This window comes from Oncorhynchus mykiss, chromosome 18 (genome assembly GCF_013265735.2).
Source record: "Oncorhynchus mykiss isolate Arlee chromosome 18, USDA_OmykA_1.1, whole genome shotgun sequence".
NCBI lineage: Eukaryota > Metazoa > Chordata > Actinopteri > Salmoniformes > Salmonidae > Oncorhynchus > Oncorhynchus mykiss.
In genome coordinates, this window is record NC_048582.1 from 68,558,160 (window position 1) to 68,571,978 (window position 13,819).

Below are 13,819 nucleotides of genomic sequence, written 5' to 3' on the forward strand. Positions count from 1 at the left end.
CCTCGGTACTCTATCACCTCGGTACTCTACCACCTCGGTACTCTACCACCTCGGTACTCTACCACCTCGGTACACTACCACCTCAGTACTCTACCACCTCAGTACTCTATCACCTCAGTACTCTACCACCTCAGTACTCTACCACCTCAGTACTCTACCACCTCAGTACTCTACCAGAGTTTATGCATTTCAGTATCTCTGTAAATCCAGTCTATAGTCAAACTTTAAGAGCATCCATTCATCTTTGTTGTCCCCCACGATGAAATCAGGGAGGGGACTGAGGATCACCTCTGTCTGTCCGTCTGTCCGCCTGTCTTGTCCATTCTCAGTCATATTCTTTAACTCAGACAGCATTGGTCCGGGTTTTGACTAAACTTGGGTGAAGGATGCGTCTTGCCATGGAGATCCGAAAATTACACTGAATGGCCCAAGGCGGGAGCTATGGTAATTAACTGTAATGTGTGAGTCACGCCAGAGAGGATGAGGCGAAGCGAGAGGCATAACTGGGCCCAAAATATGTCTTCTCCAACAGGTGGAGGTGTTTCTTTGGCACATGATGTGTAATTCAGGGATTGAATTAGCGAATGATACTGCAGGGCAAATACCTTCAGGGCTGCCCGCTGGCCCCGGCAACAACCGCAGAGCTCACCGGGCTAATTAATCAAGCTTTCAAATGGTCCAATTTTCAAACTCCAAAACAGAAAGAAATTATATATATATTTGTATTTCATCCTTCACAGTCTTCCCCACGTTTGATGCTTCACACTTTTTATCAACCAGCATTTCCTCTCCGTTTGGAGTGAGCCCTGTCTCAGTAGGCTACGTCATACACCCGTCTCAGTAGGCTATGCCATACACCCGTCTCAGTAGGCTAAGTCACAGACCCGTCTCAGTAGACTACGCCACAGACCCGTCTCAGTAGACTACGCCACAGACCCGTCTCAGTAGGCTACGCCACAGACCCGTCTCCGTAGGCTAAGTCACAGACCCGTCTCCGTAGGCTAAGTCACAGACCCGTCTCCGTAGGCTAAGTCACAGACCCGTCTCAGTAGGCTAAGTCACAGACCCGTCTCCGTAGGCTAAGTCACAGACCCGTCTCCGTAGGCTAAGTCACAGACCCGTCTCCGTAGGCTAAGTCACAGACCCGTCTCAGTAGGCTAAGTCACAGACCCGTCTCAGTAGGCTAAGTCACAGACCCGTCTCAGTAGGCTAAGTCACAGACCCGTCTCAGTAGACTACGCCACAGACCCGTCTCAGTAGGCTACGCCACAGACCCATCTCAGTAGACTACCCCACAGACTCGTCTCAGTAGGCTAAGTCACAGACCCGTCTCAGTAGGCTAAGTCACAGACCGTCTCAGTAGGCTAAGTCACAGACCCGTCTCAGTAGACTACGCCACAGACCCGTCTCAGTAGACTACGCCACAGACCCGTCTCAGTAGGCTACGCCACAGACCCGTCTCCGTAGGCTAAGTCACAGACCCGTCTCCGTAGGCTAAGTCACAGACCCGTCTCCGTAGGCTAAGTCACAGACCCGTCTCAGTAGGCTAAGTCACAGACCCGTCTCCGTAGGCTAAGTCACAGACCCGTCTCCGTAGGCTAAGTCACAGACCCGTCTCCGTAGGCTAAGTCACAGACCCGTCTCAGTAGGCTAAGTCACAGACCCGTCTCAGTAGGCTAAGTCACAGACCCGTCTCAGTAGGCTAAGTCACAGACCCGTCTCAGTAGACTACGCCACAGACCCGTCTCAGTAGGCTACGCCACAGACCCATCTCAGTAGACTACCCCACAGACTCGTCTCAGTAGGCTAAGTCACAGACCCGTCTCAGTAGGCTAAGTCACAGACCGTCTCAGTAGGCTAAGTCACAGACCCGTCTCAGTAGGCTAAGTCACAGACCCGTCTCAGTAGGCTAAGTCACAGACCCGTCTCCGTAGGCTAAGTCACAGACCCGTCTCCGTAGGCTACGCCACAGACCAGTCTTCGTAGGCTAAGTCACAGACCCGTCTCCGTAGGCTAAGTCACAGACACGTCTCCGTAGGCTAAGTCACAGACCCGTCTCCGTAGGCTAAGTCACAGACACGTCTCCGTAGGCTAAGTCACAGACCCGTCTCAGTAGGCTAAGTCACAGACCCGTCTCAGTAGGCTAAGTCACAGACCCGTCTCAGTAGGCTAAGTCACAGACCCGTCTCAGTAGGCTATGCCATACACCCGTCTCAGTAGACTATGCCATACTCCCGTCTCAGTAGTCTACGCCATACACCTGTCTCAGTAGGCTACGCCATACACCCGTCTCAGTAGGCTAGACCACAGACCTGTCTCAGTAGGCTACGCCACACACCCGTCTCAGTAGGCTACGCCATACACCCGTCTCAGTAGGCTACGCCATACACCCGTCTCAGTAGGCTACGCCATACACCCGTCTCAGTAGGCTACGCCATACACCCGTCTCAGTAGGCTACGCCATACACCCGTCTCAGTAGGCTACGCCATACACCCGTCTCAGTAGGCTACGCCATATACCCGTCTCAGTAGGCTACGTCATACACCCATCTCAGTAGGCTAAGTCACAGACCCGTCTCAGTAGACTACGCCACAGACCCGTCTCAGTAGACTACGCCACAGACCCGTCTCAGTAGGCTACGCCACAGACCCTTCTCCGTAGGCTAAGTCACAGACCCGTCTCCGTAGGCTAAGTCACAGACCCGTCTCCGTAGGCTAAGTCACAGACCCGTCTCAGTAGGCTAAGTCACAGACCCGTCTCAGTAGGCTAAGTCACAGACCCGTCTCAGTAGGCAATGCCACAGACCCGTCTCAGTAGACTACGCCACAGACCCGTCTCAGTAGGCTACGCCACAGACCCATCTCAGTAGACTACCCCACAGACTCGTCTCAGTAGGCTAAGTCACAGACCCGTCTCAGTAGGCTAAGTCACAGACCGTCTCAGTAGGCTACGCCACAGACCCGTCTCCGTAGGCTAAGTCACAGACCCGTCTCCGTAGGCTAAGTCACAGACCCGTCTCCGTAGGCTAAGTCACAGACCCGTCTCAGTAGGCTAAGTCACAGACCCGTCTCAGTAGGCAACGCCACAGACCCGTCTCAGTAGACTACGCCACAGACTCGTCTCAGTAGGCTAAGTCACAGACCCGTCTCAGTAGGCTAAGTCACAGACCCGTCTCAGTAGGCTAAGTCACAGACCCGTCTCAGTAGGCTAAGTCACAGACTCGTCTCAGTAGACTAAGTCACAGACCCGTCTCAGTAGACTACGCCACAGACCCGTCTCAGTAGACTACGCCACAGACCCGTCTCAGTAGGCTAAGTCACAGACCCGTCTCAGTAGGCTAAGTCACAGACCCGTCTCAGTAGGCTAAGTCACAGACCCGTCTCAGTAGGCTACGCCACACACCCGTCTCAGTAGGCTACGCCATACACCCGTCTCAGTAGGCTACGCCATACACCCGTCTCAGTAGGCTACGCCATACACCCGTCTCAGTAGGCTACGCCATATACCCGTCTCAGTAGGCTACGCCATACACCCGTCTCAGTAGGCTACGCCATACACCCGTCTCAGTAGGCTACGCCATACACCCGTCTCAGTAGGCTAAGTCACAGACCCGTCTCAGTAGGCTACGCCACACACCCGTCTCAGTAGGCTACGCCATACACCCGTCTCAGTAGGCTACGCCATACACCCGTCTCAGTAGGCTACGCCATACACCCGTCTCAGTAGGCTAAGTCACAGACCCGTCTCAGTAGACTACGCCACAGACCCGTCTCAGTAGACTACGCCAGAGACCCGTCTCAGTAGGCTACGCCACAGACCCGTCTCCGTAGGCTAAGTCACAGACCCGTCTCCGTAGGCTAAGTCACAGACCCGTCTCCGTAGGCTAAGTCACAGACCCGTCTCAGTAGGCTAAGTCACAGACCCGTCTCAGTAGGCTAAGTCACAGACCCGTCTCAGTAGGCAATGCCACAGACCCGTCTCAGTAGACTACGCCACAGACCCGTCTCAGTAGGCTACGCCACAGACCCATCTCAGTAGACTACCCCACAGACTCGTCTCAGTAGGCTAAGTCACAGACCCGTCTCAGTAGGCTAAGTCACAGACCGTCTCAGTAGGCTAAGTCACAGACCCGTCTCAGTAGGCTAAGTCACAGACCCGTCTCAGTAGGCTAAGTCACAGACCCGTCTCATTAGGCTAAGTCACAGACCCGTCTCAGTAGACTACGCCACAGACCCGTCTCCGTAGGCTAAGTCACAGACCCGTCTCCGTAGGCTGTCACAGACCCGTCTCCGTAGGCTAAGTCACAGACCCGTCTCAGTAGGCTAAGTCACAGACCCGTCTCAGTAGGCAACGCCACAGACCCGTCTCAGTAGACTACGCCACAGACCCGTCTCAGTCGGCTACGCCACAGACCCGTCTCAGTAGACTACGCCACAGACTCTTCTCAGTAGGCTAAGTCACAGACCCGTCTCAGTAGGCTAAGTCACAGACCCGTCTCATTAGGCTAAGTCACAGACCCGTCTCAGTAGACTAAGTCACAGACCCGTCTCAGTAGACTACGCCACAGACCCGTCTCATTAGGCTAAGTCACAGACCCGTCTCAGTAGGCTAAGTCACAGACCCGTCTCAGTAGGCTAAGTCACAGACCCGTCTCAGTAGGCTAAGTCACAGACCCGTCTCAGTAGGCTAAGTCACAGACCCGTCTCAGTAGGCTAAGTCACAGACCCGTCTCAAGGGAGTCAGGCAGCCTAAAAATTCAGAGTTCAATATCGACACGTACATTTGAATTCAGAAGTTTACATCCACCTTAGCCAAATATATTCAAACTCAGTTTTTCACAAATCCTGACATTTAATCTTAGTAAAATGTCCCTTTTTTAGGTCAGTTAGCATCACCACTTTATTTTAAGAATGTGAAATGTCAGAATAATAGTAGAGGGAATGATTTCAGTTTTTATTTCTTTCATCACATTTCTAGTGGGTCAGAAGTTTACATACACTCAATTAGTATTTGGCAGCATTGCCTTTAAATTGTTTAAATTGGATCAAACGTTTCGGGTAGCCTTCCACAAGCGTCCCACAATAAGTTGGGTGAATTTTGGCCAATTCCCCCTGACAGAGCTGGTTTAACTGAGTCAGATTTGTAGGCCTCCTTGCTCGCACACGCCTTTTCAGTTCTTCCCACAAATGCTCTATATAATTGAGGTCAAATCTTTGTGATGGCCACTCCAATAAGGAGTTTGTTGTCCTTAAGCCATTTTGCCACATCTTTGGAAGTATGCTTGGGGTCATTGTCAATTTGGAAGACCAATTTGCGACCAAACTTTAACTTCCTGCCTGATGACTTGAGTTGTTGCATCAATATAGCCACATAACCCCCCCCCCCCCCTCATGATGCCATCTATTTTGCGAAATGCAGTCCCCCCTGCAGCAAAGCACCCCCACAACATGATGCTGCCACCCCCGTGCTTCATGGTTGGGATGGTGTTCTTCGGCTTGCAATCCTCCCCCTTTTCCTCCAAACCTAACTGTGGTCATTATGGCCAAACAGTTCTATTTTTGTTTCAACAGACCAGAGGACATTTCTCTAAAAAGTACGATCTTTGTCCCCATGTGCAGTTGCAAATCGTAGTCTGGCTTTTTTTATGGCGGTTTTGGAGCAGTGGCTTCTTCCTTGCTGAGCAGCCTTTCAGGTTATGCCGATATAGTACCCATTTTACTGTCGATAAAGATGCTTTTGTACCTGTTTTCTCCAGCATCTTCACAAGGTCCTTTGCTGTTGTTCTGGGATTGATTTGCACTTTAAGCACCAAAGTACGTTCATCTCTAGGAGACAGAACGCGTCTCCTTCCTGAGCGGTATGACGGCTGCGTGGTCCCATGGTGTTTATACTTGCATACTATTGTTTGTACAGATGAACATGGTACCTTCAGGTGTTTGTAAATTGCTCCCAGGGATGAACCAGACTTGTGGAGGTCTACAATATTTTTTCTGAGGTCTTGGCTGATTTATTTAGATTGTTCCATGATGTCAAGCAAAGAGGCACTGAGTTTGAAGGTAGGCCTTGAAATACATCAACAGGTACACCTCCAATTAACTAAAATGATGTCAATTCATTTTCTGGAATTTTCCAAGCTGTTTAAAGACACAGTCAACTTAGTGTATGTAAACTTCTTACCCACTGGAATTGTGATACAGAGAATTATGAGTGAAATAATCTGTCCGTCAACAATTGTTGGAAAAATCACTCGTGTCATGCAGAAGGTAGATGTCCTAACCGACTTGCCAAAACTATAGTTTGTTAATTAACAAGAAATGTGTGGAGTGCTTGAAAATGAGTTTTAATTACTCCAACCTAAGTGTATGTAAATTTCTGTGCATTCGGAAGTCCTCCACATGCTTTTCAGTCTTTTTTCATATTGGACACAGTGATATCCTGCTTACTTGTCATGAACATTATTTTTGTTTTAAATCACTTGTTGGTTAAATACAAAATTAATATTGCAATACTGCTATTCTGTAGTCCATGCCTATAGAATTGTTAAAACAACTGATTAATTCCCGAAGCTGTTCACAAGCTATTTATCAGCTTAAAATCAACTGTTTGGTGGAAAGTGGACGCAACTCCTCACACAGCTGATTGCTGCGCAGAAAGAAATGTCACTGTACAACATTCCAAAATGCAATCTGGGGAAAACACAATAGTTTTAACGGCAATTATTGAAAATTGGGGGATCCCAGCTTTCAGAGTGCTGTATGATTTATAGGCAACATTTAACAATCTGAGTGTCTGGCAATAACAAAAGTAACCACAGGAAGCACTTCGGCCATTTGTGTGCATGAAAGGAAAACCTATATTCACCGTAAAATTCACACAATTACCCATTATTTTTTTAGTGGGACATGTCTTAGTTCCAGTTTAGGACATTAAACAGGCAAAGAGATTACTTTGTGATCTAGCTAATGATTTGCCTACTGGGGGTAAGAGAAACTCCATTCTTCAGCCATGTGGGCACCATGCTGTATCAGGCTACAGGTGATAATGATTCAGCCATGTGGTCACCGTGCTGCATCAGACAGGTGATAATGCTTCAGCCATGTAGCCACCATGCTGCATCAGACTACAGGTGATAATGCTTCAGCCAAGTGGCCACCGTGCTGCATCAGGCTACAGGTGATAATGCTTCAGCCATGTGGCCACCGTGCTGCATCAAGCTGCAGGTGATAATGCTTCAGCCATGTAGCCACCATGCTGCATCAGACTACAGGTGATAATGCTTCAGCCATGTGGCCACCATGCTGCATCAGGCTACAGGTGATAATGCTTCAGCCATGTGGCCACCATGCTGCATCATACAGGTGATAATGCTTCAGCCATGTGGCCACCATGCTGCATCATACAGGTGATAATGCTTCAGCCATGTGGCCACCATGCTGCATCAAGCTACAGGTGATAATGCTTCAGCCATGTGACCACCATGCTGCATCAGACAGGTGATAATGCTTATGGCTAATATAGCACCCCTGCCTGATTAATAGGGACCATGTACAGGCCCTAAAGATATTGCTTTCCATCAATGTGCTATTGGCCTAATTTCTGGTGAGGAATATTATATTGTGAACTGCTTAATATAGTCTATATAATATACTCTATATGTCATCATAAAATCTGTGTTAATATCAGATTTTATGGTAGGCTATAATATCAGGTACTTTCCCAGATTGATAACAAAACATGAAATCCCCCATGATTTAAATTGTACATGCATAACTTGCTTTCCTGTGATCTTGGAGAGGGCCAGGAAATGTCTCATTCGGGACAGTAGTTTTCACTTGGTACTGGCCCAGTGTGCCACTATCAAATTGACCTGAATGTCAAGTCTTGGACTGGTACCCATGCTGGACTGGTACCCATGCTGGACTGATACCCAGGCTGGACTGATACCCAGGCTGGACTGATACCCAGGCTGGACTGGTACCAATGCTGGACTGATACCCAGGCTGGACTGGTACCCAGGCTGGACTGATACCCAGGCTGGACTGGTACCCATGCTGGACTGATACCCAGGCTGGACTGGTACCCAGGCTGGACTGGTACCCATGCTGGACTGATACCCAGGCTGGACTGATACCCAGGCTGGACTGGTACTCATGCTGGACTGATACCCAGGCTGGACTGGTACCCAGGCTGGACTGGTACCCATGCTGGACTGATACCCAGGCTGGACTGATACTCAGGCTGGACTGGTACCCAGGCTGGACTGGTACCCATGCTGGACTGGTACCCAGGCTGGACTGGTGCCCAGGCTGGACTGGTACCCATGCTGGACTGATACCCAGGCTGGACTGGTACCCATGCTGGACTGGTACGCATGCTGGACTGGTACCCAGGCTGGACTGGTACCCATGCTGGACTGCCTTCCATTTTTGAAGATATGTCTTTTCATATTCATTACGGAGACATGAGTATTTGGTCAAGATAATGTATAATCTGTGGTCGCACACGATGAATGAAATGTATTCACACGCGATATCTCAATTGGCCCAAGGGGGGGACGGCGACGACATGTATCCTGTTTCCTTGTTCATCATTGAGTCCATATATGGTACGGAAGTGTTTGTGCGTGTCGTCTCAGTGTGTTTGTATGACCCTAACCTCGATGAAGGAGAAGGGCGGTCCAGGGGCGAAGGGTAGTGTGTTTGTATGACTCTAACCTTGATGAAGGAGAAGGCTGGTCCTGGGGCGAATGGTAGTGTGTTTGTATGACTCTAACCTTGACGAAGGAGAAGGCTGGTCCTGGGGCGAAGGGTAGTGTGTTTGTATGACTTACCTTGATGAAGGAGAAGGCTGGTCCTGCGGCGAAGGGTAGTGTGTTTGTATTACTCTAACCTTGATGAAGGAGAAAGCTGATCCTGGGGCAAAGGGTAGTGTGTTTGTATGACTCTAACCTTGATGAAGGAGAAGGCTGGTCCTGGGGCGAAGGGTAGTGTGTTTGTATGACTCTAACCTTGATGAAGGAGAAGGCTGGTCCTGGGGCGAAGGGTAGTGTGTTTGTATGACTCTAACCTTGATGAAGGAGAAGGCTGGTCCTGGGGCGAAGGGTAGTGTGTTTGTATGACTCTAACCTTGATGAAGGAGAAGGCTGGTCCTGGGGCGAAGGGTAGTGTGTTTGTATGACTCTAACCTTGACGAAGGAGAAGGCTGGTCCTGGGGCGAAGGGTTCGTTCTCGTGCTCCACCTGATACCTTAGGTACTCCTCTACCCCCTTCTGCTCATACACCTTCTGCTCCGTCTCAGTACGGAACAGGACCCGGGACGACACCGCAATGGTCACGGCATTCTCAGGCTTGGGCTGCAGAGACGCGAGGGGGGGAATGGGAAGATAGAAAGATAGTTGTGAAGGGTTGAGAATGAGAGAGAGATTGGATGTGTAGAGATGAAAAGGAATAGGGAAAGCAGATGGGAAGGAAGAAGGGTTGAGAAGGGTTGGGTAATGGAATGATGAAGAGAGAAAGCAGATGGGAAGGAAGAAGGGTTGAGAAGGGTTGGGTAATGTTATGATGAAGAGAGAAAGCAGATGGGAAGGAAGAAGGGTTGAGAAGGGTTGGGTAATGGAATGATGAAGAGAGAAAGCAGATGGGAGAAGAAGAAGGGTTGAGAAGGATGGGGAAATGGAGACAAAGAGAGAAATTAGTTTTGACAGAATAGGAGGTAGAGAAAGAGGGGGATAGGTTAGACTGTGAATACATTGCCCTAACCACATACAACACAGGTCTGTGAAATGAACCCAGTTAAGGTCATCAGTGTATTCTGGGAAGAGTTGGATATATTAGTAGTTGATGCATGTTCAAGATGGCCTCCATTAAGCAGTACATGATACCTATTCCCAACCTCTGACACGTAGACACACACACACACACACAGTAACCAGACACTCAAACACGCATGGACACACACACACCGAAGGCAGCAGGTGATTCATGGAGAGGAGATGAAATAGGAGAACCCTCACAAAACATCATGCTGGAACAGCGCTTCATCTAGTCTCCACGTAGCTAACAGCCCTTGACCTAGTCTCCACGTAGCTAACAGCCCTTCACCTAGTCTCCACGTAGCTAACAGCTCTTCACCTAGTCTCCACGTAGCTAACAGCTCTTCACCTAGTCTCCACGTAGCTAACAGCTCTTCACCTAGTCTCCACGTAGCTAACAGCCCTTCATCTAGTCTCCATGTAGCTAACAGCCCTTCATCTAGTCTCCAAGTAGCTAACAGCCCTACATCTAGTCTCCATGTAGCTAACAGCCCTTCACCTAGTCTCCACATAGCTAACAGCCCTTCATCTAGTCTCCACGTAGCTAACAGCCCTTCATCTAGTCTCCATGTAGCTAACAGCCCTTCATCTAGTCTCCACATAGCTAACAGCCCTTCACCTAGTCTCCACGTAGCTAACAGCCCTTCACCTAGTCTCCAAGTAGCTAATAGCCCTTCATCTAGTCTCCACGTAGCTAACAGCCCTTCATCAAGTCTCCACGCAGCTAACAGCCCTTCATCTAGTCTCAAAGTAGCTAACAGCCCTTCACCTAGTCTCCACATAGCTAACAGACCTTCATCTAGTCTCCACATAGCTAACAGCCCTTCATCTAGTCTCCAAGTAGCTAACAGCCCTTCACCCAGTCTCCACGTAGCTAACAACGCTTCACCTAGTCTCCACATAGCTAACAGCCCTTCATCTAGTCTCCAAGTAGCTAACAGCCCTTCATCTAGTCTCCATGTAGATAACAGCCCTTCACCTAGTCTCCAAGTAGCTAACAGCCCTTACCTAGTCTCCACGTAGCTAACAACGCGTCATCTAGTCTCCACGTAGCTAACAGCCCTTCATCTAGTCTCCACGTAGCTAACAGCCCTTCACCTAGTCTCCACGTAGCTAACAGCCCTTCATCTAGTCTCCACATAGCTAACAGCCCTTCATCTAGTCTCCAAGTAGCTAACAGCCCTTCACCTAGTCTCCACATAGCTAACAGCCCTTCACCTAGTCTCCGCGTATCTAAGAGCACCAATGTTCTGAAAATGTTCCTTATAGTTTATTTTCAGTCATGAACATTGTTACCTAATCTTCCACTTGTCTACCACTTAACGTAGCAATGATCTAATTTCATTCTTTGAACATTTAGGTAAGGAGCATTGCACCCAAACTTTACATTTGTCTATTTCAATGTTTAGTTTCTGAATACACTCCCACTGAAAACAATAGCTTTATGTCATTTAACAGGTAGGCTGTTACAGCAAAAAGTTAATTATTATTTTTGTTTGCATTGCATCCATCATTGATTTCAACAATGTATGTTAAGGAGATGTATAATAATAACAATAATAATAATAAATAATAATAAACGGTATGAGATACTGTATAATATACTGCATAAGATACTGTATAATAAACAGTATATGATAATGTATAAGATACTGCAAGATACTGTATAATGTACTGTATAATAAACTGTATAAAATACTGTATAATATACTGAATAATTAACAGTATATGATACTGTACATGATACTATATACGATACTGTACAATGTACTCTATAAGATACCGTATTATATACTGTTTAAGATACTCTATACTATACTGTATAAGATACTGTATAAAAAACTGTATAAAATAATGTATGAAATGTTGTATAATAAACAGCATACGATACTGTATAAGATACTGTATTAGATACTGTATTAGATACTGCATAAGATACTGTATGATATACTGTATGATATACTTTATAAGATAGTGTATTAGATACTGTATAAGATACTGCATGAAATACTGTATACAATACGTAATTAGATACTGTATGATATAAAGTATAAGATACTGTATTAGATACTGTATTATATACTGTATTATATACTGTATTAGATACTGTATTAGATACTGTATAAGATGCTGTATTAGATACTGTATTAGATACTGTATTATATACTGTATTAGATACTGTATTAGATACTGTATAAGATGCTGTATTAGATACCATATTATATACTGTATAAGATACTGTATAAGATACTGTATTAGATACTGTATGATATAATGTATAAGATACTGTATTATATACTGTATTAGATACTGTATTAGATACTGTATAAGATGCTGTATTAGATACCATATTATATACTGTATTAGATACTGTATAAGATACTGTATTAGATACTGTATGATATAATGTATAAGATACTGTATTAGATACTGTATTATATACTGTATAAGATACTGTATGAAGTCTACTATCTACTTCTAGCAGGGATGGGTTATAGTGGGAAACCTATAGCAGGGATGGGTTATAGTGGGACACCTCTATCAGGGATGGGTTATAGTGGGAAACCTATAGCAGGGATGGGTTATAGTGGGACACTTCTAGCAGGGATGGGTTATAGTGGGACACCTCTAGCAGGGATGGGTTATAGTGGGAAACCTCTAGCAGGGATAGGTTATAGTGTGAAACCTCTAGCAGGGATGGGTTATAGTGGGAAACCTCTAGCAGGGATAGGTTATAGTGTGAAACCTCTAGCAGGGATGGGTTATAGTGGGACACCTTTAGCAGGGATGGGTTAGGGTTATAGTGGGAAACCTCTAGCAGGGATGGGTTATAGTGGGACACCTATAGGAGGGATGGGTTAGGGTTATAGTGGGAAAACTCTAGCAGGGATGGGTTATAGTGGGAAACCTCTAGCAGGGATGGGTCATAGTGGGACACCTCTAGCAGGGATGGGTTAGGGTTATGGTGGGAAACCTAAAGCAGGGATGGGTTATAGTGGGACACCTCTATCAGGGATGGGTTATAGTGGGAAACCTATAGGAGGGATGGGTTACAGTGGGAAACCTCTAGTAGGGATGGGTTATAGTGGGACACCTCTAGCAGGGATGGGTTATAGTGGGGAACCTCTATCAGGGATGGGTTATAGTGGGAAACCTATAGGAGGGATGGGTTACAGTGGGAAACCTCTAGTAGGGATGGGTTATAGTGGGAAACCTCTAGCAGGGATGGGTTAGGGTTATAGTGGGAAACCTCTAGCAGGGATGGGTTATAGTAGGAAACCTCTAGCAGGGATGGGTTATAGTGGGACACCTCTATCAGGGATGGGTTATAGTGGGAAACCTATAGCAGGGATGGGTTATAGTGGGAAACCTATAGCAGGGATGGGTTATAGTGGGACACTTCTAGCAGGGATGGGTTATAGTGGGACACCTCTAGCAGGGATGGGTTATAGTGGGAAACCTCTAGCAGGGATGGGTTATAGTGTGAAACCTCTAGCAGGGATGGGTTATAGTGGGACACCTTTAGCAGGGATGGGTTAGGGTTATAGTGGGAAACCTCTAGCAGGGATGGGTTATAGTGGGACACCTATAGGAGGGATGGGTTAGGGTTATAGTGGGAAACCTCTAGCAGGGATGGGTTATAGTGGGAAACCTCTAGCAGGGATGGGTCATAGTGGGACACCTCTAGCAGGGATGGGTTAGGGTTATGGTGGGAAACCTAAAGCAGGGATGGGTTATAGTGGGACACCTCTAGCAGGGATGGGTTATAGAGGAACACCTATAGCAGGGATGGGTTATATTGGGACACCTCTATCAGGGATGGGTTATAGTGGGAAACCTATAGGAGGGATGGGTTACAGTGGGAAACCTCTAGTAGGGATGGGTTTTAGTGGGACACCTCTAGCAGGGATGGGTTAGGGTTGTAGTGGGAAACCTCTAGCAGGGATAGGTAATAGTGGGAAACCTATAGCAGGGATGGGTTATAGTGGGACACCTATAGCAGGGAT

At 47.3% G+C, this 13,819-nt stretch overlaps 1 protein-coding gene across 2 annotated transcripts in view; it reads right to left on the bottom strand.

Annotated features, from left to right (window-relative positions):
* nt5c1aa (5'-nucleotidase, cytosolic IAa) overlaps positions 1-13,819 on the bottom strand; it is a 59,976-nt gene that overhangs the window by 15,861 nt on the left and 30,296 nt on the right. For both annotated transcript variants that reach the window (XM_036953600.1, XM_036953601.1), the window contains one exon: positions 9,186-9,353. In XM_036953600.1, the coding sequence (XP_036809495.1) occupies positions 9,186-9,353 (168 nt within the window). The remainder of the gene's footprint in view (positions 1-9,185; positions 9,354-13,819) is intronic.